General features: G+C 23.2%; 1 protein-coding gene across 5 annotated transcripts in view; it reads right to left on the minus strand.

The window, feature by feature from the left end:
• The window catches only part of LOC129612523 (protein encore), a 109768-nt gene that overhangs the window by 17863 nt on the left and 66055 nt on the right, over window positions 1–25850 (minus strand). For 4 of the 5 annotated variants that reach the window (XM_055526176.1, XM_055526175.1, XM_055526173.1 and 1 more), the window contains exon 2: window positions 18384–18684. In XM_055526176.1, the coding sequence (XP_055382151.1) occupies window positions 18384–18521 (138 nt within the window). In that variant the 5' untranslated portion in view covers window positions 18522–18684. Of the gene's footprint in view, window positions 1–18383; window positions 18685–20142; window positions 20569–25850 lie in introns of those variants that run through there. The other variant, XM_055526174.1, reaches the window with a different exon arrangement.

Below are 25850 nucleotides of genomic sequence, written 5' to 3' on the forward strand. Positions count from 1 at the left end.
TTGTTTTTCTAAAATTAATTTCAAATATTAAAATGAGTGTGATTCATTTATTATTTAAATATAAATTTAGAAAAACGAAACAAAAGAACTCAGAAATTTGGCAAAAATTCGGAGCAGATCAATTTCTCATGTATAGGGCATAGCCATTGTACCTAAACAAATTTATTTTTATGTTTTGAATTATTCTAAATTTTAATTTATTGTTTTTAATTATAAAAATATTATGTTTTATTATATTTGTTTTTCAGACATAATATAATTAATAAATTTAATTAAAATAAAAACTTGTCTATATTATGCACATATCTACTTATTAAACTGATATACTTCCTACATGACTAAATATTAGAATATTTGTATGGTCTACCTATGCCATTCATTTCATTTAAAGTGTTGAATAAATTGAAAAATGACGTCGACGGAATGAATCATTTTTTTTTTTGGTAATTATTTTTTTAGTTTATCAGCAATTATTTTGTATGATACATGATCAAAATTAATAAAATAAATGTGTAAAAGAAATTAATTTAAATTAAATATAAACAATTTTGATTAAATTATTTTAGGACTTTTCTTAAACTCGATCTTGGTGGGAAAATGTGGTTTCGTTGATTAGAAAACGCATAATTTTAATTGACAAGTAATTATTTATTTTAACTAATGTCAAACTATTATCTTTATCTGTCAAAATATTGTTGCTTTTGTCAAAAATTGTTGTCATATATGTAACTTGCAGGTATATATTCGTTTTTGAGCTACAGTCTGTTGAAAAAAAATCTAAATTCCAGATTTTTCCTTTATATAAATAAATGCCAATAATTTAAGAGTTTTACAAAATAGAGTAACTTCGATGTTCCGATACTAGTATGCGCTGTCATATCTGCTAAATGGGGGCAGGCTTTCAACATGTTTACAATAGCATGTAATCAATTTTTACATGTGTACAATATAGAATGCAATCACGACCTTCACTACCTCACCTTCTATTAATTTATTAAACGTGAATTGTTCAATATCAATATTTCAAATAATTTTCTTTCAATAAAGGATTTTCGTTGCATACTTTTAGGTTAGTGAATGCAATTTATTAATTATCGACATTAAAACCTTTTAATAATCTACGAATAAGTTTGTTCCATACTAGAACAGAACAAATGATTTAATTCAACATATTTGTATTTATTTAAAAAAAAAAATGTATTTGTGATGTCTCATTCCCCGGTATTTATTTAATGCCGTGTAAATATTAAGAATTTTTATACGAAAAAAAAAATGTGTTACTTTCAACCAGTAAGTTAATGGCATTTTAATTACTAAAGATAATAAAAATTGTGGATTTTTACAAGATATTAGGCATTGTGTAAAACAAACAGAACAAACAACAAAACCAGGAAACAGAAACAAAAATTACAGCAAAAACTTTAAGAATAAATAGAAAAACAAAACTTTTCTTTTTTTTTTTTTGCTTTTTGTACTTGAGTTTTTCAACATGGAAAATATAAACGCGATTTTGGAAAATGAATTACGAATTTTTCTTTTGTCCTTTTTTTTATGATTTAATTCTTGATTATTTTGGTTTAAATAGAGCCTTAATTAAAGGTCATATTATGAATAAATTATGCTAATTATTATGTTTTAATTCAAAAACAAAAATCTTAAGTGCTCAGTACAAATATGAGAACCGAATTGTTAGCAGTTAAGAAACAATGAAATTTTCAATTTTTCTTTTTTTTTTTAATAATTTTCTTTCCCAAAAATAAAAAAAAACCCTTTCTTTTTCGCTTGGTTTTGAAATAACAAAAAAAAAAATTTTTAATAACTTTGTTAACATAAAATGTTAAGAGCATTTATAAAACTTAAATTACAGCTTATAAAACAATAGAAATTTTCTTAATGTAAGTGGCAGCGTTTTAATACACATATATGTATGTATACAGTTGGGTCGAAATAAATTGAATCATTAGAAAGTATAAACAAAATAATACGAGGAATCCGAAACTAAATGAAATTCTTAAAGCAGAAGGAGAGAATGAATCTAGACAGGTGCAAAATAATTTGAAAACCACAATTTTGAGTAAACAAGAGATAAAAGAAAATTTTTTGGAAAATTTTTATTTTGCACTTATAAACAAAAACGTTGAATTTCGATCGTGCTTCAAGAGAAAAAGAATTTCATAGGCTTAAAATGATTTTTCAAAAGCAGAAAAAGCCGGAAAGTCACATTTCCGAAATTATAAGAAAAAACGTTACAAAAGGGAACGATTTCCACCAGAAAGATCAAATTTTGAAATTCGATGGCTCGAAAATTTGGCTGCCCTTATATTGAAGATTGTAGATTGCAAAGAAAAAGTAACAGTGCACCGCAACCAGGAAATATAAATCTATTGTGCTCCCTACATTTATATTGAACCTTAAAAATATTTATTGTCTAAGAAAATTGATCATTCTTATCATTTTCGTATTTAAATTAATTTTTCTAAATATTTTAAAATAAAAGCTCAAACTTGAGCTTATTTATGAGCTCAATTTCAATTACTTAATTAATTGTCTAAAACTCAATTTATCCGGACTGTATATTAATATTGTAAATGAACATTATTATGTTCATTTTATTACATTTAAGAAAAACATCTAACTTATATTACAAAAAAACGGGGAATATAAACAGGAAGGAAGAAAGTGAAATAAAAATATGAAAGTGAATTATTTGATCTCTTGACCTTATACTTTTTTCCTTGAAATTTACATTTTTAAAAGTAAATATAGTTGTGTACACATACATACATACTTACGTTTATTTTACACCTACATTTAAGTATAAGTTTAAAGATTATAATTATAAAGGCCACAAAAATATTCGAAATAAAAAAAAATCTTTACGGCACAAAAAAAAAAAGAGCAAAAAACATAAAAAATCAACCACACGCATATTATTTTTTTCTCTCAATCTTCTCTATAAATTTGTTGTTTATGGTAAAAACGCTTTGCGATTATTGTTTATTGTTGCTGTCATTACAATAACTGCTATCGCAATCGTCATTTTTATATTTAAATGAAAACGTTTTATTGTACATGCAATATTTTTTGTACCTGCATACGTATGTGATAATGTACATATACGAACGTACATAGGCAAAAAAAAAATTTTTTTAATTCCTTTCGTGGGAAGTTTTTATAACTTGTTTGTACCTGACATAAGGCATAAGCATAAGATACTCTGGTGAAAAATTTCATAATAATGTTAAATTCATCTTTTGTACAGTTTTTAATGTTTTTTTAAGAAAATTTCCGAACAAATTTTCCGAATATAAATATTAGGTATAGTAAATTTGAGCCTTAAATTTTGTTATCCAAAGTGACAAGAAAGTATATATACATACATATACATAGGTATTTATTTGAAATATGAAACTCATTTTGCATTAATTCAAAATTGGCGCCATCTGTTATTGATATCTGACAAACTTATCGTTTTAGAGAGAACATAGAAAATTATGAAATAAAATTAATAAATACTTTTATGCTCTCTCTTTTATGTTTATTTTGAGTCAAAATTTGTTGGTATGGCAATGACATAAATAAAATAATATTAGTAAAGTTTGATTAAACACAATAATATTCATATTATGAATAATATAGCAAACATTCGTTTTAAAAAAAAATTCTGTGGTTTTTAAGAAAAATTGCTTAAGTCAAAAAATAAGCGGTTTAGAGTAGATTAAATTTAAAATTGTACTAAGTTGCGTATTAAATTAATTAAACTTTGACCGAATACAAATTAAATATAACATGCAGGGAATTCGAATTTGTAGTAACACAAAATACTCCCAAACTTCTTTCATTGAGTTAAAGCTTGGCTTACAAGAACCGCAACCTAAAATACTCAAAATTTGAATTTTTCCATAAATAATATTTAGAATACCTTGAAATAGAATCTTGCGCACTTTAATATAAGCACTGTTTTCATTTTGTTGTTTTTTTTTTTAAATAAGAGCATTTTAAAATTAAGTTGCTCGGCTCAAATTGTCAAAAAATCGGTGTACTGAATTTTTGTAAATTTCCATAGCATTATACTTATTTATTTAACACTGTTCTAATAACATAGAATTTTAATACAAGAATTTTTTTTTCATCTTTATATTTGAATTTTACCTAAACAATATTTGAATAAATAAATACTATTAAATATTAAATTTACACAAGTTTTAAATGAAACAAGTCTATGACGTCTATTTACAATAAATATGACATAAAAAAGTATGTATGTTATTTCAATTGGTATCGGAGTAGTTTCAAAATATTCGAATTGATTGTAAATATTGACAGTAATAATATGTTAGTGCTCATATTTATTTGGAAAAGTGGACTTTAACCAACACTTCACCGCCTACAATATAAACAGTATGGATATACGTAAGTAACAAAACTATTTTTAGATTAATATTGATTTTAGCTTATATTTTTTGGAATATGTACAAACTTTTTTCACAAGCCAGAAAGAATGCTTACATATTTCGATTTTCAGTACAAATAAATACTTGTATGCTATAAAATATTTTTATTAGGTTGCAGAAAATTTATACAAAAAATATTTTTATTCTAGCATTTTCAAGTCCCAGATTGCTCCAATTAATTTTTCTAATACGTATAGTCCTATTCGCATAGCTGTTCAAATTTTTTAGAACAGTTACCAGTATTTATATGAAACAAAATTTCCTTTTCTTGCACAAAAAATTGATGCTTAAACCCGTAAAAGTCATACAAACATTTGCCTATAAATTAATAACACAATTATTTGGATTTTGAAATGTCATTTTTTTTTTTTTGAAGTTTCAGTTGACATTTTATTAATGTCACACACAAGAAACAATTTTGAATTCTTGTAGGTTTTGCTACTTTTCCTTATTTACATGCACAAATTTTGTGGCATTTTTAACTTGACTATTAAGCGGATATTCCTACATTGACATTTTTCTATAATTTTCATATACGAGTAGTTTAATCGAACTCAATTGTTTTGTTTCCTTTATTATTATTAAAAACAAAACGTTTTGAATAGTTTACTTACTCCTAATCAAGCACTTAAAACATCTTTTCAAATAATTTTTTTTTGTATTAAATTTATGATGTCTTTTATATGTACAAAGCATATTTTTATACCCATATATTACCCCAACATTTTTAAAGAAAAAATGGTCTAAGCACAAAAACTTTATTTCGAGAAAATTTTATTACTCCAAATTTTTCAATAACTTTAGTAATGCAATTTTTGGCAAACCTTCTACATTTTTTGATTTGACAAGAAGAACCTGTTTAAACAACCTGTTGAAAAGCGGAACGGAAAATTAACAAAATATGCAGCAATATCACTTTGTGCTTCACTTTTCTATTAATTTTCGATTTAGCATTGTCATAGTAAATGTCATTTTGAATATTTCGCACTACACATAATTTAAACATTTTGCATTTACGCTATTTTAGTTTTTGGAGAATTTAACTATAAGTAAGTACATAATAATGTGTGCTATAACAGTTTTTTTGAGTAAGCATAAACATATTTTATGAATTAAATATTAATTTTTTTTTCTTTAATTTTAATGTAATGTTAAAATTTCATGTTATTATTAAAAACACCTGTTAAAAGTAAACAAGTTTAAAAATATCCAATTTTTTTTTCTGATCTTTTCTTTTTCTCGATAAAAATATTTATTCATGAAAGAACATTTGTGTTCACAAATTTTATAAAATAAAGACTACCACACTAAAAATTCTTATTGTTCCTTGTCGTATAGTAAGCAACTGTATTTATCATGATGTAATGTAGAGAAATAAACAAATTGACAAAATTTAATTTTAATATTCTTATAGTTGAATTGATATTAAAAGTGAATTTTTTTCTTGTCAAAATGATACACAAAAAAAACACTTTCCAAATGAATTGTCATCTACACATAACAAAAACTGTACTTAATAATTTCATATTTTAAAAAGTTATCAGAAAGAATTTCATATTTTTAAGAGTTATGAACCAAATTTCATTCCAGACGCCATTTAAATCAGAAATTAAGAATATTTTACTCAAAAGAAGCCTTGTCAATAACTAATACGACTTACTGCTTTAGCATGGTTGACAATTTTGCTGCAACATTTAAAATTTTCACATTAAATTTTAATGTCAAACGATTTAAGTATATTCAAATGAAATTTAATACTCAACTGCCTACCATAACATATTCATACTAACCCTATCACAATATTATGCTATATGAACATTTCCTTTCTATAATAATCTGTTTACACAAATCTCTTTAATGCACGTACAAAATAAGATTTATAAAAGAGTAAAAAAAAATATTCTAATCAAAATGAGCTTAATAAAGGCTCGTCAAACACTTTACATGTACACACACATGTATGTATATTTGTACTTTATTTCTCTCTTCTTCTTGTATTTATCGATTTTCTATAAAGCGATTTCAAAATTCAAGTATAATAAAACGAAATAACGAAAAACAAAAAACGGAAACTCATTTACATATTCTCTAATACATTCATAAATATGTACAAATACAAATGTAATTTGCATGTAAAATTAAATATAAAAAAAATATTATATTTCCGAATAGGATGCGAACTACATAATATATAGAATGTAATAAAAATGTCCAAAAAAATTTTGGGGATATGCAATAAATTTTTCTAAATTTTTTTTTTTATTTCTTTCAAGATTATTTTAAATAATATTTGAATAAATTAATAAAGAAAAAATATACATAAATAATCATGTATGTACATGTTGACATATTGCACCACATTACAGTAAAACCCGCTCAAACTCGTTTTTCAAAATGTCAGAAAATTGTAGAGGTTTTTTAGGAAAAAAAATTGTGGCTAAAGTAGAAGAAAAAGTACCAGTTTCATTCCAGTACTATTCATCTCAATGTCAAATCTCAAATCTCAAAAAACAAAACATTAAATTCAAACTGTCATTTTGCTATATTTTTCCAAAAAATAATAATAATTTTAAACCCGTTATTTCCAAAACACGTAAAATATTAAAAAAGAAAAAAAACATAAAAATTAAAAAATATTTCATGAAAATTCGATTGACAAATGATTGAGCGTAACTTTAAAAGCATATGACATTGACAAGATATAAACTGAAACTTCAAATATTTGACATTTCAAACAAACACAAATAATTTTGTAAAAATTTTTTTTTTTTTAAAGAATTCGAGAATTTTATTCGAGATCTTAGAAAGGCTATAAAATCAATTGTACTGTTATGCTTCAAGCATTTATCCAGATTTTACAGTTTATCTATGGTATATATAGATATATATAGTCTGTCATATTGAAAGCTTTCGTCATTTAAGATAATATAAAATTATTGTATTTTATATATTAATTTGTTTGTATTATAAAAATAAAATATCCTTTAAGGATATGAAATATATTCGAATTTACATTTTAAATTTTATGCATACATATTTTATAATTAAGTGATTTTTATCATATTTAGACTTTACGTATATAGAAAAATTTCAGACCGAAAGACACTTATTGGGTATTTTTTCTGGTTTTTTTTTTGTAATTTATATGCAAAGAATTACATATTTAAAAAATTAAAAAAAAAAGGAAAAAATCAAATTTATTTTAAAACTAATTTAGTATCACAAAATAATTCTTTTGATTTATTAAAAATTCATGTTATTTATTACGTACATGGATTTTGGTTTTTTCAAACATTGAAGGATGAATGCTGGTTTCTTCGTTTCAATATTATGTTAGTATGTACGTTGATATGCTTACTTATTGGCATTTTTTCAAATAAAATAAAATTGGTTTCTTATTAATATCAGATGCTCAATATTGGTTTCTTAATAACATCATTGCACAAATAATATTTAATGTCATGTTGTGATATATGTACATATAAGTTGTATAAGCTGTAAAATCGAATTTTAAATAGTTTAGTTCAAAACCAATGAACCAATGAATTCACTCTTACAACTATAGAAGGTGAAAAAAACATGCTTTCTATATTTAAAGGAATTTTGAAACCTGTGTATTTTAAAGGAATTTTTGGTTGAATTAAAAATTTAAGAATCTCTAATTCTAAAAATTTCATTGGAAGCCCTTGTTAATAAATTAATTTCTGTTTAATTTAATTCTTCGTGTACCTATTAAAGAAACCTTTTGAAAAAATGGAAAGCATTTAAAGTTGAATAACGTTTTTCAGTTAAATTAGTCGAGACAAAAACCTACTCCCAACGTTGGCCGAAAAGAAAAATCTGTAATATTAGTCGAGACAGAAATCGGTTTAACAATTCAAAATTCAATATTTCATATATGCAAATATCAAATCACGAGTAAAATAGTTAAAACTCGCTAGAAATCATTGAAGTTATTTTTAAAACTAAATTTTCTCTTATAGGAAGCAAGCAATTAACAGCGGTTTTTTAGGTAAATTGAGTCTTTTAAGTTTTTGAATTTGTTTTAAAGAGGTTTTGAACTGTGTTATTCCGAATTTGAATTTTTACTTCTCACCATTTTTGGTTCCAAGTGAAATGAATTTTCAGTGCTTTATAGAAAATCAAATGTTAGAAATTTTAAAATATTTTCAACTTAATTCGTTATTTAGTAAAATAAATTTATGTTGAAATATTTCCTACCGACCCTCTATGATCGAAATATGTAAAATAACGAATGAAAAATCCTAAACAAAGAAAAAATTCAATATCTTTAATCTTATTTAATTGATGTTTTTAGAAGTTAAGAGTAAATCAAAAATATTAAATTTATAAATTTAATGGATTTTTAATAAATTCAATAGAAAATAATAAAAATTCTTTTCTTTTACTTTAATTGAATCAAGAAGCAAAAAAAAAAATAATTTTCAATGTTATAACAAAAATTTTATTATACTCTTAGGTTGTCCAGCATGAACCAAAAAGAGAAAATAAAAATTAGTTCCAGTTGAATGAAAAAAATTAAAATGTAGTAGAAAGTTTTTGTACTCATAAAATAATCCTTTTCAATAATAATTCATTTTTTTTCTTTTCTTTTTTATTATTTTTAAAAAATTCAATTATGCAATCTCAATTTTTTTTTGTTTTTAAAAGTTTAGAATTTTTTTTTACATTTGGAATTTTAAATTTTTTTCCTTTTTTAAATTTAAAAAATATTTTGAATTCATTTGTTTTTCTAATTGATTAAATTCAAATATTTATTTTTCATTTTTTAACACAATATTTGTATGTATGTGAATTTTGCTTAATTTATTTTTTATATGTGACTTTTTAGCATCCTTTATTAAATTAATTCAATTTATTTCAAATTTAAAACACTCAAGATCTCTAAAATTCGAATTCTGAGAAATTTATTAATTAAATTATAGGGTAATTTTTAATTGTTAGGCATTTTAATTTTAATTGTAAAATTGCATGAAATTTTCGATATAAGTCGATAAATTAAACCAATTAAACGTTTAACATGATTGTCTACAGTTGATAAATTGCAGGGCTGATTTATATCAGCGAGAGATATACATAAATCATGCAGCTCCAAGATCAAATCATATATGGTAAATAATTTGTGTATTAAATTTTTGTAAACAATTTCGATCTGACATTAACAAGCGACAAAAAATCATTGAGTTATACTTTCTGTCATGAACGGAATCTTCCTGATACAGGGAGTTCACTTCAGATCTTATGACCTTACTACTTTACGTGAGACTCTAATGTAGCGAATCACCCTTTCGTAAAAGAAATGAGTGAAAATAAAAACAAATCAAAAACACATTACACTCCGACGGTGCTGTAGTCTATAGGAAATTTAAAACAGACAGTCTGTAGTCTTTTTAAAATTTATTAAACTTTGAAAACAAACTAGTGATTCATCCAGAATGTTGCATGTTATGCAGAGAAAATTTTAAATAATTTTAATCATCTTTTTTTTTTTACAGAATATTATACATAATTATTTTAATTATTATTAACAAATTAAAATAAAAATATCTTAAAGTTAAAAGTTCAAAAATGCACGCACATCCTTTTTTTAATGCAAAAAATGTAGGTTACCACACGTCATGTATAGTTACGTAACGGAAAGAAAGAGAGAGAATAACAACTTTTAAAGAATTAATAAAAAAAAATAGTTGGTAATTAAGCTTTATATTGCAGTATTATTGTTTTTGATTAATTGAACATTTTTAAAAGTGATTTATTTAAGATGTTTGAAAAATTGCTTGCATTTTTGCGCAAAAAGAACATTCAATTAAAGTACAATTAAAAAATTTGCAATGTGAATTAATTAATTAACAAATAGCAGCAATATTAGTTTATTTCCTTAAGGGTATCATTGGCGTACAAATAGTAACAATGTGAATAATGATATTTTCATATAATTTAACATCATATTTCATTTATTTAACATCATATACTTTATATATTTAAGTGGAGGGAGCTTAGAAGTTTAAGTAATTATTATACTTGTTATGTAATTAATTCTCAATTTAAAAATTTCCCTTTATTGGCAATATGTACTACTGAAATAATTGCTTTTAATATAAATTTAACTAAATATGCCCATTAACTAATGTTTTAATTTCCCACTCACAATGTGAAGAAACACAGAAAATATCTACTATTTAAATAAGGAAAAAAGCCGAACTAAACGAATTATTCAGGCGGCAGCCGAACTAATACGAAGGATTGTGATTAACAATATAAAATGAAATTACGTTACGAGTGTGGTCTGTGGCCGAACTATTACGTTAAGTTATTTCACAATTTAAATTAAGTAAATAATTTTTAAGTGATTACTATCTATCTTAGAATTGAGTGGAAACTCAATTTAAAAAATCTCTTAAGTTAAAGTTAATAATAAATTTATAAATGTAATAAAAATTATTTTATTTATCATATACAATTAAAGTCCAATAATGATTTCGTGCTTTAAACTACAGGGAAATCTAATATTTCACATTTCTAATAAAATTAAATGATTTAATTTTTAAATAAAAATACGAGTAGCCACGTTACTTTTAATGTTTTAAAGATTTTACGTTAAATAACTATACGTAACCCACTGAATAAAATTAAGTTATACAAGGTGCTTAACACTTCACAGAGTATAATCGATAAAATAACAAAAAAACCAAATGTAAAATTCAATCCCCTCCCCCACTCTCTCTCTTACACTCTAACTTTCTCTTCTTTGAAGTAGACTTAAATATTAGTAAATTAGTAACTGTTATAAAATTATATTTTTTCGTCATCATTATCAGTTTGTCCTTAAGAATTGAAATCTACAATATGATTATTATTATATGGATTAAATTTTACATTTATACTGACATACATACCCACATTTATATGAATACAGCGTTAGCAAAAATAAATCAAAATAAGTATAACTAAGTAATATGAAATGTTGGTATAAGAATCGCATGAAAAATAAAAGTTGGCGTGTGCTTTAAAAATTATCGAGAAATATAAAAGAAAAAACAGAATTTGCGTGTCAAAAGGAATCAAAACCTCAAAAACCATAAGAGAATAAAAAAGAAATAATAATAAATAAATAAAAACAAAAAAATAATCTTAAATGTCAAATAAATTTCACTTTGAAAAAATTCCAACATTTTTACATTTTCCATAAAAATTTTGTTTTTGATTTTTTCATAATTTTTATTGTACACAAGAACTTTATACTAAGTTACTTATGTGGGTATGATTATAAATCACATTTATAAACATACACATACCTACGTACTCGTGTGCATGTATGTATATATGTATATAAAATAGAAAAATTAACGTTCAAATCTCTAATATTTGACCTTTAAGATTTATAATAAAAATTAATCTAAGTATGATTTTTATTTTTAAAAAAATTTCGCTTTAAAAATAAATGATTTGAAGACCTTAATGTATGTAAAAATATGACATGACTTCGCATACTTATTCATACATACATATGTGAAGTCAAAAAACTTACGATATTATTTATCATTTTTGTTCGTTATTATCACGAACGCTAACGAAAACTCCTTTTGAGTTAGGAATGACATGCAACAATTGCAGTTCAATGCTTAATGTTTGGTAATGAATTGCAGTCAAATCCTTAAAGAACTTGAACCTAACTCAAAGAATCTCAATTTTTCAAATTGTTAATGTATGGAGTCGAGAATAGAATTGAAAAGTTAGGGAATTTGCTTTTTTAAAATTTCAGAATCGTGGTCCAAGTATAGACTGCAATTGCCGCCCAACACAATTTTGGAGTCGAAATAGTAATCACGACAAAATTTGGAGCACAAAAAAAATTTGAAATTGACTAACATCATTATGTGAAGAAAATTTTGTAATTACACAAATTATAGACTAGCGCCATCAAAAAAAAAGTAGTCTATTGTGTAACTATAAAAATTGTCTTCCGTATATCACTATAAATTAGTGATCTAGAGAAGAAAATCAGCTTTGATAAAGTGCGTATGTAGCGCACGAAATATATTAGCGAAAAATAAAAGTATTTTATTCCGAATAAAAGGAAGTTTTCTTTTCACACCAATTAAAAAAAATTATATTTCGGAAAAATTATCAACCATTGAAAAAAAAAATTTTTTGACTATAAATTATTTATACAATGTCAAACCCGTGTTGTAAAAAGCATGTTATTAATATAAGTCAATTATTGTATAGGACCAGACGTTGTATATCTTTAAAATAAAAATTAAATTTCATAAATGTATGTGAAAACAAAAGTGCGCTATACATTATAAAACAAAATATTATATAGTATAATTGTTTTAGTTCAAATTCAAGAGAAGACGTTTTAAATATAATATTAAATGTCAAACATACAAAAGTGAAGAAAGTGCTAAAATTAAATAATAATATGTACTAGATTGTGGTATAATGGTAGTAGTAGATTTTATGGCTTCAAGAGTAATCTTACACAATTAAATTTTTTTGAATAATTCAATTATAAATATTAGCAACCTTAGATAATATTAAAAATTTAAATATTATTTTTAAATCAATTAATTATTTAATTTTTTTTTGAATAAAATTTTTCTAATGTCAAGTACACTTATTAAAATATTTACTTTTCCTGCATTTAAGGTTAGGTGTGTTAGCTCTCTTTGATTTTGCTTTAAAAATCTCTGCGTGTCAAAGATACCGAAGTTCTATTAAATTTCACTAAATACACATTTATTTACGCCTCTTTTTAATTTCGCTATTTAAAAACAGATGTCACTCTTTATTTTGAAAAACAAAATTAATTAATAAAATGTTGAATAACGGTTTTACGATTTTTACCAAATCATTTTTTCTATTTATATTTTAAACTTATTAAAATTTAATATTTATATTTTTTTTAGCGAAAAACTAGAAAAACAATCATTTAATTTAAAGCACATCTACAGCTCTTTTCAAAAATTAATTAAAAAAAAATTATTTACAGCCAATTTTGTTCTAAATAATCTTTTTTTTTTTTTGGCTTTAACAAGGAAAAAATTTCTACTGCTAATAATCATCCTTATTAAAAAAAAAAGTAAAATTAAGCAAACAAACAATATTGTTTTCTTCTCTCTTTATTTTTTCATTCCCCTAAAATTATGCAAATCAAATTAGTATTTCGTTTTCTTTTCAAATCCCTCTTAAATTTTATACGTTAATTTTTTTCTTCAAAAAAAGAGAAAAAGAGAACAGCAATAAACAAAGAAAAACAAGAAAAAAAAATTATTATGAAAGATCTTGAAAATTTTCTTTTAAACGAAAAAGCCAAAAAAAAAATCGGAAAAGCCTTTAACTTTATTTATTTTCTACCTCAAAAAAATATTCTTAATATCTGTGCCTTACCTATATCAAACAAAAAATTGATGTCACATCATATTTAACCCTCACTCTTTCAAAACAAAAAAAAAAATATATAAATTGTAATCGTACACGATACAAAATTATTCTAAAAAGACAGGTAAAAATACGGAGGGAAAACAGTAAAGGGAATTAAGAAAAAAAAATCACAGTTCTTCAAATATAAGAAAGGAGACGAAGACGAATAAGAACGGAGAAATAATAATAAGGTTTTGATGACGGCGAAAAAAAATAATCGATATGACCTTGATTAAAGCAAAAGAAAAAAAAATACGAGCGAAAATATTAAAAAAAAACAAACTATAAGAAAAAGAAAATTATTTTGATGGAGAAAGGTAAAAATTTAAAAATGCTCAAATATAGAGAGAAAGAAGAGAAAAAAAACTATGCATAATGCCTATTAATGTCTTCGAATGTACACACTCATACACATGCATATATATAAATTTTAAATGGGTTGGCTTCCTCACTTAAGTAAAGAAAACAAAAATAAGGAAATTTTCATTTTGAATATTTTGAATTTTTCCTTTCTTATACAATATTAATTATGAGCTCAGTTTTCAAAGCAATTAATTTTTCTCTCTGAAATCTAATATTTCTTTTAAATTCTATTAATATAAATTTGTATAGGCTTTCCATTTTAAGTACATAATATTTGGCATTCTTGCAAATACATACGTGCTTATATATATGAATGCTATACAGTGCTGCTATCTACGAACTCTTATTAGAACTTTTCAATATAAATTAAGAATTTTTTTAAATACTTTAAAATGAAAAGTGTTACGTTATTGCCATTTAATTAATTTAAAATAATGAAAAAATTCAATTTTAACAAAAAAAAAATTTTTTTTGAAATTTTCCAAGATAAAAACTTTAAATTAATACTTACATAATAACACTAAAAATGTACATACATAGACACATTTATTGAAAATTTCAAAAAGCGCACAATCAGAAAAAAAATATAGAGAAAAAAAAATAGGACAATGGTGGTTTTTAAATAAAAATTAGGTCGAATGAAAAACAAAAAAATGGAAAAATTTTAATTTTTTTTTTAATAAAAGTTAAAAGGAGTTACGGTACGATTTATTTTTTGTATTAGTAAAAGTTAATGACAAAAAGTTTATTTCCCGATAATATTAAAAAAAGTTTGTATTTTTTTTTCTCCAATTTTTTTTTTCATTTTTGCTCTTAATGGTGCAAAGTACTTCATGTATTCAACAATCTTTAGCACATTTTGATACCTAATTATTGATCATTTGGAAATTTATATCAGAAATCAGTTTAAATTTGCACGACAGCACTACCTTTTAATTACGAATTAAAACGCAGGGCTGTCAAAACTCACAAAGCTTCATTGGTTGCTTGGTTATAATCATAACTTTGTGATATCGCAACACAGAACAAGCAATATCGGGTAGAGTAAAATCGCACAATATTTGAGGATAATGAGACAGATCCATTGTTTTAGTATTTAATAATCGCCAAATTTTAAATTTTCGACAAGTTGCGATCATCAAAAAGAACATAGCGGCATACGAGTACAATTTCGTATCCAGATAAATAAGACCCATATATTAAAGTAAAAAAAATAATTATTTATCATAGTGCGGTAACGACCATAATTGACCATAATACCAGATGCGGAACGACTTTTTTGTGAATTGATTTTATTGCAGCAATTAATCTAATTAACAAACTCAGTAACACAAAAATGAACTTTTATTACAATTTTATGCTGAAATATCTTTTACAAGTTTGAGCAGTACGAAAACTAATCCGAATTTTAAAGAATATATCACCAATATGACAATTCATAATGACAATTCGTTTGACAGTTAACTCTTTGAAAGGAACTTAAAATTCAAAAAATTCAAAAATTTTGTAAATATTGTTCACATTGAAATTCAACAAGAATTAAAATTATTTTGTCGACAAATTATAATCAATAACCTTAAACAACCCTAGGTGCAACGATTACAAAATTGTTCAATTGAAAATTTTACTTTATAAAATTAATCAAATCTTTTCCGATTTGTTATAAGTTTGTTAAAAGTTAGTAAAATTAATTCGAAAACCAACTTCTAGAATCAGTTCCTTTATATTTTTAAAAATTTCCTTAATAAAATCTGAATAGCTTTTCGACTTCTTAAGTTTCTTATGATTAATTAAGTATAAAGCGAAATATTTTTTCTTATAAGCAATAACAATATTGAAAACACATAAGAAAAAAAGAATTTTATTTGTCAAAAACTTAACTAAAAGTTATTTTTTTCTTTTTACACAGAAAAAAAAGAAAAACACTTTTCTTAGAAAAAAAAATCGCTAAAAGGGAAGAAAACGTTAAACAGAAAATTTTCTTTGAAACACAAACAAACACACTCACCCACACAGCTTACATAAATGAAAATTTTTTCAATTTATAAAAATGTCACCTGTTCTACCTGTATTTTAATTTCAGGCACGTTAAAAAAATTTATTAAGAAAAAAAAAGTCTAATGTGTCTAATAAAGGAAAGAAGAATGCAAAATAATTTTGAAAAAATTTATTTAAAAAAAAAAAAACTTTATAAAAAAAAGCAAACAATTAAAAATGTTTGACTTTTCCTTGATAGCTTCTAAAGTTCTTAAAATTTTACGAATTTCTTTTCGAAAATTTTTATGAATTTTTTCTTTCTTTAAATTTAAGATTTTTTTATACATTTGGTATGTTTTTAAAATTTTGTTGTTATTTGTTGTTATTTGTACGGAAGTGCTGCTGTTTTAACACAAATCGTGAATATGTTTACTTAAATTTGTGAGTTCGAAATCTGATTATTATGACATTGACCAAACAAATTTTGTTTTTATCAAAATATTTTTTGATTTGTTTATATTCGCCACCTCGCCTTCTTCGCCCACCTCTCCTCTTGTTTTATACAAAATATTTAAGAATTTTAAAATATTTATTTTGTTTTCTCTCGATAATTAAAGCCTGAAGTTTCTTAGAATCTATTACGTTAATAGTTTTTTGCTTTATCGTAATAAATTTTGTTGTTTTATTTTTTATAAAATGCCATTTCTAAAATTAGAAATCCTATTAAGTGCATTGTATGGATTCAATGTTTATTTTTCAACTTAAATCGAACTTATCGATTTCTTAGTATAGCTGTGATGTGATTAGTAATTAAATTAAAATTATTATTGTGATACTTATTTTTCTTATTTTTAAATTATTGACAAAATAATCAAATTTTAAAATTCTTATCTTTTAGAATCAATTTTGAGTTATGATATGGAAATTTTCAATGATGCATTAATAGTTTTGCTATTTTAATAAGTTTGAAATAAAATTTTTTAATTTTGATTAGTTCGATTTAAAATTTTACAAACATTTTGTTGGGCATACGTAGCTTATTCGTTTTGCAGCCCGCATTTGATTTAATTTTTGGCTCATTTTAGTTATATATGAAAATTTTAATGGAAAATATTAAATTTTCAATCCGAATAGGAACAATCATAGGGAATGCATACTACGAATTAAAATAAAAAAAATTTATCAAAATATTTTAAGAAATATGTGAAATTAAACTCGTAAAAGTTATGTGAGTTTGAGATCGGGATTTAATTTTTGAAATATGTTATTATTTCGGAAAAAATTTTAACGCAGAGTTTTGATTAAACTGTGGCGAATTCATGCCAAAAAAAAAATTTTTAATTAATTTTTATTCTAACTAAATGCGACTCTGCTACACTATAACCGAAGTTCAAATTACGATATTGTATTGACAATTCTATGTTAAACAATGATTAATTTTTCTCATATAAAGATTTCATTCAATCGTTCATTAAATAAAATTTCGAAAATTTCGACTAAAATTATAAATATTCGATTTTTTTTCATTTTCTATTAAATGTGAATAATATGGGCTTGCTTCTCCTTACTTGCTTTTCTCTTTGCTTTATTAAAAAATAGCTTTGATATTAAAATATAAGCAGAGTATGCATAAAACACTTATAAACATTAAATTATCTGTATAAATTTATTAAAAATGTTTATTTTACTATATAGAAAATATAGAAAAAAATTAAAATTTAATGCTTATTTTATCATTTTATACTTTACTTATATTATCTTTAGTAGTTTTTTTTTTTGTTGTTGTTTAGATAATGACATTTCAGTAGAATTTTATGGTTAATTTATTCACAAAATATTGCCTAAGTATACATATGTATATGTGCATTTGTGTATTCATGTTATCACATATAATATAATAATATTATAATAAATATTATAATAAATGCTTCGATAGCTTAAAAAAAAATTTTCAATTTTATCCTTTGTAAACCTAATAAAATTTTTATTTTTTAATGTTTTGCCATAATATTTTTTGCTAATGTTATTAAAAAATTTAATTTTATTCATATGACACTTTAAATATTCCTTATATAAATTTATTTGTGCATATATATGCATGTGTGTAACAAAAATAACTAAAAAATAAAAAAAAAAACTTACCCTTCCACGATTTCCTAAACTATTTTGACGAGCCAATGGTTCTTCTAAATAATCTTTTTGTATTTGACCAGATGATGATGTTACTAGATTACCAGCTGATGATGGAGCAACAGCTATTTGTGTTGGAGCTGAACTCATTTTATTTTTTTATGACCGTTTTGTTTTTAATGTTCTTTTTATTTTTTTTTTTTATTTTAATATTAATATTATTAAATTTCTTATATTTATATTTGATTTATTAGTGTTCTTTTATAATTGTATGTTTTAAAAATTTGATTTATGACAAATTAGCACATAAAATCTGTAATTATAAAAAAATAAAAATAATAAAAAGAATTAGTAATTTTTTTTCTATTTAAAATTTAAGAAAAATTTTTTTAAAATTGTTATAAAAATGAATAAGTATTTTAAATTAAAAATTTTGATATAATTAAAATTTATAATTAAAAATTAAATTTATCTTTTCGAATGATTTATGCTAATATTTTTATGGTAAATAAAAAATAATTTGTACGGTAAATTATTTGTCTACTATTAAAATTTAATTTGTATTGTTGCTAGTTTACACTTAAGCGGTGATACGAGAGGGAAGAGACACATAATGTTTTTTATGGTTCCAATTCGTGTTTTCCTTTCATATTCTGATATAGTGATAAAATAATTTGATAATAGAATAGCAAAGAGTAGTGTGACAGATTAACAAAATATTTTGACAGATGATATTTTTATTAGCATCAATTTTACATATTTTATTTTTGTTTTATGTCAACTAAAATGTCATCTGTGTTCTTTTTGTTTTTGTTTCTAAAAATTTTTTCAATTTACTTGAATTCATTTGAAAATTTTTAAATACATAAATATTCACATTTCTTTTTTTTGATATGAACTCATGCTCATATATGAGCCTTTTGCGACACAAAAGAAATTATTCGTCCCATAAGCAAGATTACTTAAGAGACAAACCGCAAGGGGGGAACATATTGAAATAGTAAAACTATGAATATATTTTTCGTAGCCCTGACACTCGGAAAATTACGAATGCCATTTTATCAATTTTAAAATTACTAAAATTCTGCTCCGGGCATTCGTAATAAGGTAATCATAAAAAACGTTCGTAGTAAAAATAAATGTCAAAAGTCTACGACAAAAATAATCACACGGAACAAGCAATTTAAAAAGAACCGTTTTTTTTTTTAATTTTTCTCTGAAATTAAAAATTTTTTATTTTCTTTTAACTTCAATACGGCTATCATGAAGTTGGAGCGAAATAAATCTATATTGACATTTATCGGAGTGATTTGGATACTCCAAAAAATGGTATTGCCATTGTTAGTTCAGAATCTTTACGACTGGAATTTGTAATCATTCAAAAGTTTACGTGGCGCAGGTTAGTTCTTAATTCGTTCATTTTATTTAAATGGAATTTATTTTTAATAAATTGTCAGCTATTCAGACTCAAAGTAAATTCGAAATAAAAGAGTATTTTACCGATAAAGATCATATTTTATACCAGTTACGTGTATTCTTTGAATTAAATATAATTTTTTAATATTTATTACATTTGAATTTTAAGAATCTTAAGAATTTTTTTCATAAGACATTTTAATAAATTATCATAAAATTGCTATAAAAATTATTTTTTACAATTTTATTACAATTAAGTAATAAAATTTTACAATTTAATTATGAAAAAAAAAAACTATTTTAACAATATTATAAAAAAAAATAATTAAAAAATATTTTCTTTACAAATTCCTACCTTTTTATTCTCACTATCATTATTTTTTTTTTGTGTGTGTGTGTGATATAGAAAAATTCTTTATTAAAATTTTTTTTTTTTATTTTTTAAAACTTTATAAATGTAGATGTAGATTTTAATAAAAAACAAAAAAACATATATATTTTATTTTGAACTTTTTTTTTTTTTAATTTTTTCGTTTTTATTTTTATTTATTTACTTATTCATTTTACAATTTATTTTTGATTAGAAAAGAAATGGAATCCATTATTAATTTTTTTTTTTGGCAGTGCAGCAATTCAATTTTTTTTTTCATATTTTTCCATCTTTATACTTTCTTTTTTTTATTGTTTTTCTCAAATAATTTTATTTTATTCATTGTTTTAATTTTTTAATTTAATAATTTTTTTTTAGAACAGAAAAAATAATATAAAATGGGGGCAAAATAGAAACGGTAAGAAACGGTAACTAAAAAAGAAATTTTTTTTATAGTAAAATCAAAAAATATAAAATATATTTTTTTTTAATGTTAACGGTACTTTTATTATTAACGTAACTTATTTCAGAGTTTTACTTTTTGAATTTATTTGATTTTTTTTTTAGAAATTAAGAAACAAATTAATATTTTTTTGTATAAATTAATTATAAATTATACTTAAATTTCTATTAATAGTTTTAATTAATTTTTATTTTTATTAATTGTTAATTTTATTGTATATATATACATATATATATAATAATCTTATCTATTTAATTATATAAGTAATTATTTTTATATCAGAAATTCTATTTTATTTTAATTTATTATATTAATTTTAATTTATTATATTAAATTATAACTGTTGTGATTTATATTAAATAACTGTGATTTATTTGTTGCATAAGTAAGTATTTATTAGTAAATTTTTGTTGTTATTTTCTTTAGATATTTAGTTGACAATTTTTTTCTTTTATAGTTTTATCTTTTCTTTTATCTTATTAACGTGTTCTTTATAATTAGTATAGTTATATGTATGTATATATAAAAAGATGGAAAAAATCACATAGATTGCTGCTATAAATTATTTATTTCAATACAATTATATATATATATTTTACTTAATATAATTATATTTTACTGTATATATAAAAGAAAATATATATAGAAAAAAAAACAATGTAATTATATAGACGTAAATCAAAAACAAAAATTTTTATTTTTCAAAAATTAAATTTATGAAATTTTTTAATTATTTTTTATTAATTTTTTTTTTACTTTTTTTTTAATAATTAATAAATAATGAAGAATATTTATTAATTATATATATAATTATTAAACTTACATTTACATATTATTCTAAATTTTAAATTTTTAATATTAAATTTTTTCTTTTGTTCTCTTTTAATTATTTTTATTTCTAATATTTAAAAAAATACGTAATAAATATTTATATATTCATATATTTCATATATATATATATATATAAATTTAATTTCTAATCACATAGCACATTACTATCACAATTTCTTTTTGTTTTTATTTTATTTTATAATTTATTTTATTTAATTTTTAACACTATTAATTATTTTAAATATTAGTTTTAAATTATATATACTTTTTATTATTTTTTTATTTTTTTTTTGTCTAAAAATATTCACTTAAAATTTAAATATTATGTAATTCAAAATTTAATTAAAGCTATTATAGAGAGTGTATTGTTTAAATATTATATTTAGTACTTAAATATAAAATTTTAGAATAAAAAATGAATTAATTTTTTTTATTCTAATATAATAAAAAAATCCATTTTCTTATTTTATAAATAAACTATATTATATATATATAATATTAAAGTATATATATATATAACTGTTATATTATTTAAAACTGTGATATTTATTCAAATTGGGAATAGTTTTTTTTGTTTTGTTTTCGTTCCGACTTTTAATCTCTCTTATTTTTAATAATAATAATTTCGATATTTTATCTCGTATAACTATATTTTCTATAAGTAATTTTAATTATTTTAAAATTAAAAAATATTTATTAAATTTTTGTTTTTATTTTTAATTGTTTTTCTTTTTTGGATCACTTTTTTCATTTCTGTAAAAGGAAAATTTTTAAATTTTTTTAAATATTAAAATTTAATTGATGTCTTTTGATTCAGTAAAATTTAATATTTTGCAATAACGCACCATTTAATTATTTAATTATTAAAATATATGTAAAATAATATTAATTGTATACAGTCATAAATCCCTTATAAATTGTTTTTTTTAAAAATTGGGATATTCATTGGTGATTTTTTTTCTTTTTAAGTATTACAATTTTTATCAATGAGTTTGGTTGCTCTTGATTTTCAATGGAAAGTTATATAACAATCATAATTGTTAATTAATACCAGCTATTCAAGTGATTACTGTCAGTCAAAATCGAAAAAAAAAATTTGTTTGATCATATTTTAAATATATATGATCAAAATAGCATAATAATCAAATATCATACAATCATATGAACGATCATGTTTGATCATAACTGTTGTTTAAAGTGATCAACAATTAATCATAATCATACAAAAAGTTTGATCATACATATTTTTTTTTACAAGACTCTGTAATAAAGTTCTTAATCTTGGGAAGACCCAAGTCGAATCGATATTGATATTGATTGTTTTTCAGCTCGTAAATATTACCGAATTGGTGAGTACGATTTTCGAATTAAGTCAGTAGGTGTTAGGGTTCTCGAGATATAAGAAATTCAGAATTTCGTTAATAAAGACAAGTTTCTATTTAATTCTAAGTTGTACTGAAATTACACTTTTTTATTTCATTACAAAAAAAAAATTATTATGTGTATAATATAATTTATAAAGAGGTTTTACTGTACATATTAAATTTTTACACAATGATTTTATACAGTAAGCAAATATACATATATACGTATATATATATTTGCAACAAAAATCGAATTATACATATATTTACATACATATATATTAAACTTTTAAATTTTTTTTTCTAATAAATTTTTTCTTTAATGTTTTTGTTTAAAATTCCATACAAGAAAAATAAAGAAATTGATTTTAATTTTAATTAAATAAAAACACAAAAGAAAATTATATATTTTATTATTTTAATGCATATATATACATACATATATATATTTAGTACATATATGTACATGTATGTATACCTAGAGAATATATAATGGAACAACATTTAGTGTAATAATTTTGTTTTAAAACTAAACATATGGTTATCATTTTTAATTAAATCACAAATGTACGAGGGTCACTATTTATATTTCGGGTCCTGGCAATACTAGTGCTGCCAGGTGCAATCTGACACTTCCATTGGAAAGTTTGACATTTTTTAGGACAACTTCACTCAGAACGTTTTGTCATTCGAGCGCGAATTGTTTTGTTTACAGTGACTTGAAAAATTCATCTCGGTCAAAAAATGGAATTGTCCCGTGAAAATTTTCGTGCGATGATTTTTTACGATTTTCGGCGCGGATTATCGAGACAAGAGTGTCTCGATCAACTTGTTTCGACTTTTGGTGATGAAGCACCATCAAAAACCACTGTAAATCGCTGGTACCAAGAGTTTGGTTTCGGACGCCGTTCGCTCCAGGATGAATTTCGTGAAGGTCGGCCAATTTCGGTCGTTTTGCCGGAAACCATCGATGCTGTGCGCGAAATGATAATGATGGACCGGCATGTGACATACTGTGAGATTGAGGCATCCTTGGGCATTAGTTCCACCAGCGTACATAAGATATTGCATGAACATCTTGCCGTGAAAAAGGTGTGTTGTCGATGGATCCCAAAAAATTTGACGATTGCACAAAAGAAGGCTCGTGTCGATTGGAGCAAAGAAATGTTGAAAAAATTCAATCGCGGTGCGTGAAAAGACGTTTATAAGATAGTCACAGGTGATGAATCATGGATCTATGCATATGAGCCCGAAACGAAACAGCAATCGACCGTATGGGTGTTCCAAGACGAGCCAAATCCAACAAAAGTTGTTCGTGGAAGAAGCACATCGAAGCAAATGATCGCGTTTTTTTTTGGTATAACCGGTCATGTGGCCACAGTACCTTTAGTGGAACGTAGGACGGTCAATTCTGAATGGTACACCACCATCTTTTTGCCGAAAGTTTTCGAAGAAATAAGGAAAACAAACAAGCGCCGGCGAATCATTCTTCATCATGACAATGCAAGCTCTCACAAATCAGCTGAAACAATGGACTATTTGAGCACTCAAAATGTGGAATTGATGGGTCATCCGCCGTACAGTCCTGATTTAGCACCCAATGACTTCTTCTTTTTCCCTCACATCAAAAAAAAAATGCGTGGACAACGATTTTCAACACCTGAAGAAGCAGTCGATGCGTTCAAAAACCATGTTTTGGAGGTGTCTCAATCGGAGTGGAAAAAGTGCTACGAAAATTGGTTTCAGCGCATGCAAAAGTGTATTGATCTTCATGGGGAATATTTTGAAAAACAATAAAACCATTTCCAATGATAAATGTTTGTTTTTTATTGCTAGACCCGAAATATAAATAGTAACCCTCGTACGTATGTGTATATATATTCATACATGTCATATACATACATACTATATGTATGTTTATTTTCAATTAAATTCAAATTTTTTTTTTTTTTTGAAAATATTAAAAATGAATATTTTATTTGCAAAATTTCCATATTAATATTCACATTATAAATATATTTACATAATTATAACATACATACACACATACATGTAGTATATTAAATACTTAATAAGTTGGTCGTTATTAAAGAATAAAGTAAACAATAATTTTTTTTTTCCTGTTATTTTTCATAATTTTAATAAAATACCAAAAATTATTATGTAAAATCATTGTTGCCGTGATTGTTTAAATTTTATAGAAAAAAAAAAAGTTTGAAAAAATTTATTTTGTTTTTTTTTTAAGTATTTAAACTTTAATTACATTTTGTTTTTAATTTTTGATTGCACGAAAGTTATTAAAAATTTTTTTTTGCAAATGTTCTTAGAATTTTAGAAAGTTTAATTTTTTCGCTTATTAAATGAAAATTTATGTAAAATTTAGTTTGATTTAGTTGGGGGTTTTATTTTTATAATTTTTTACCCCTACAATCATTTGAATAAATGGAAATTGTAAATGGTTCTTATTGCAAATACTTATTGCAGAGTGGAAATATACTGTGGCTGCAAAAAAAACGGATCTGTAAGAGTTGCCGTTGTATATGTGTAGTATTCTAAAAAAATTTTTTGAAAAATTTTGGGAAAAAAAACGCTTTTCGTCTATATACCTACTTCCTACACCTCAATAGTTTGTATGTACCAAATTAATTACAGCGATTCTAATTTATGTAATTAGCTTGTAAGACCTAATAGTTGTATGATCACTAGTGTAAATACGACAATATTAGCAAAAGGAAAATAAAGTTTTCCTGTAAAGTATTCTGTTAATTCAAGACGTCTTTTTACTCGTACATTCTCTCTAAATTTTTCATTAAAGAGAATTTTAAAATTTATGTAAGAGTAAATGAAAGAGTAAATGAAAGACATTTTATTAAAATTTTGTTACAGCACAATTGAGCAAATTTAAGTATACAAACTAAGTATGAGTACAAAATGAAATTGTTATTCCTACTTATTTTGCAATTAAAATATACTTAAGATTTGACTAAATTAAATAGAAACATTGGACAAACAAAGTCATACTAAGACTAGAGAAT

Source organism: Condylostylus longicornis, unplaced genomic scaffold (genome assembly GCF_029603195.1).
Source record: "Condylostylus longicornis isolate FDR11 unplaced genomic scaffold, ASM2960319v2 ptg000074l, whole genome shotgun sequence".
Lineage (NCBI taxonomy): Eukaryota > Metazoa > Arthropoda > Insecta > Diptera > Dolichopodidae > Condylostylus > Condylostylus longicornis.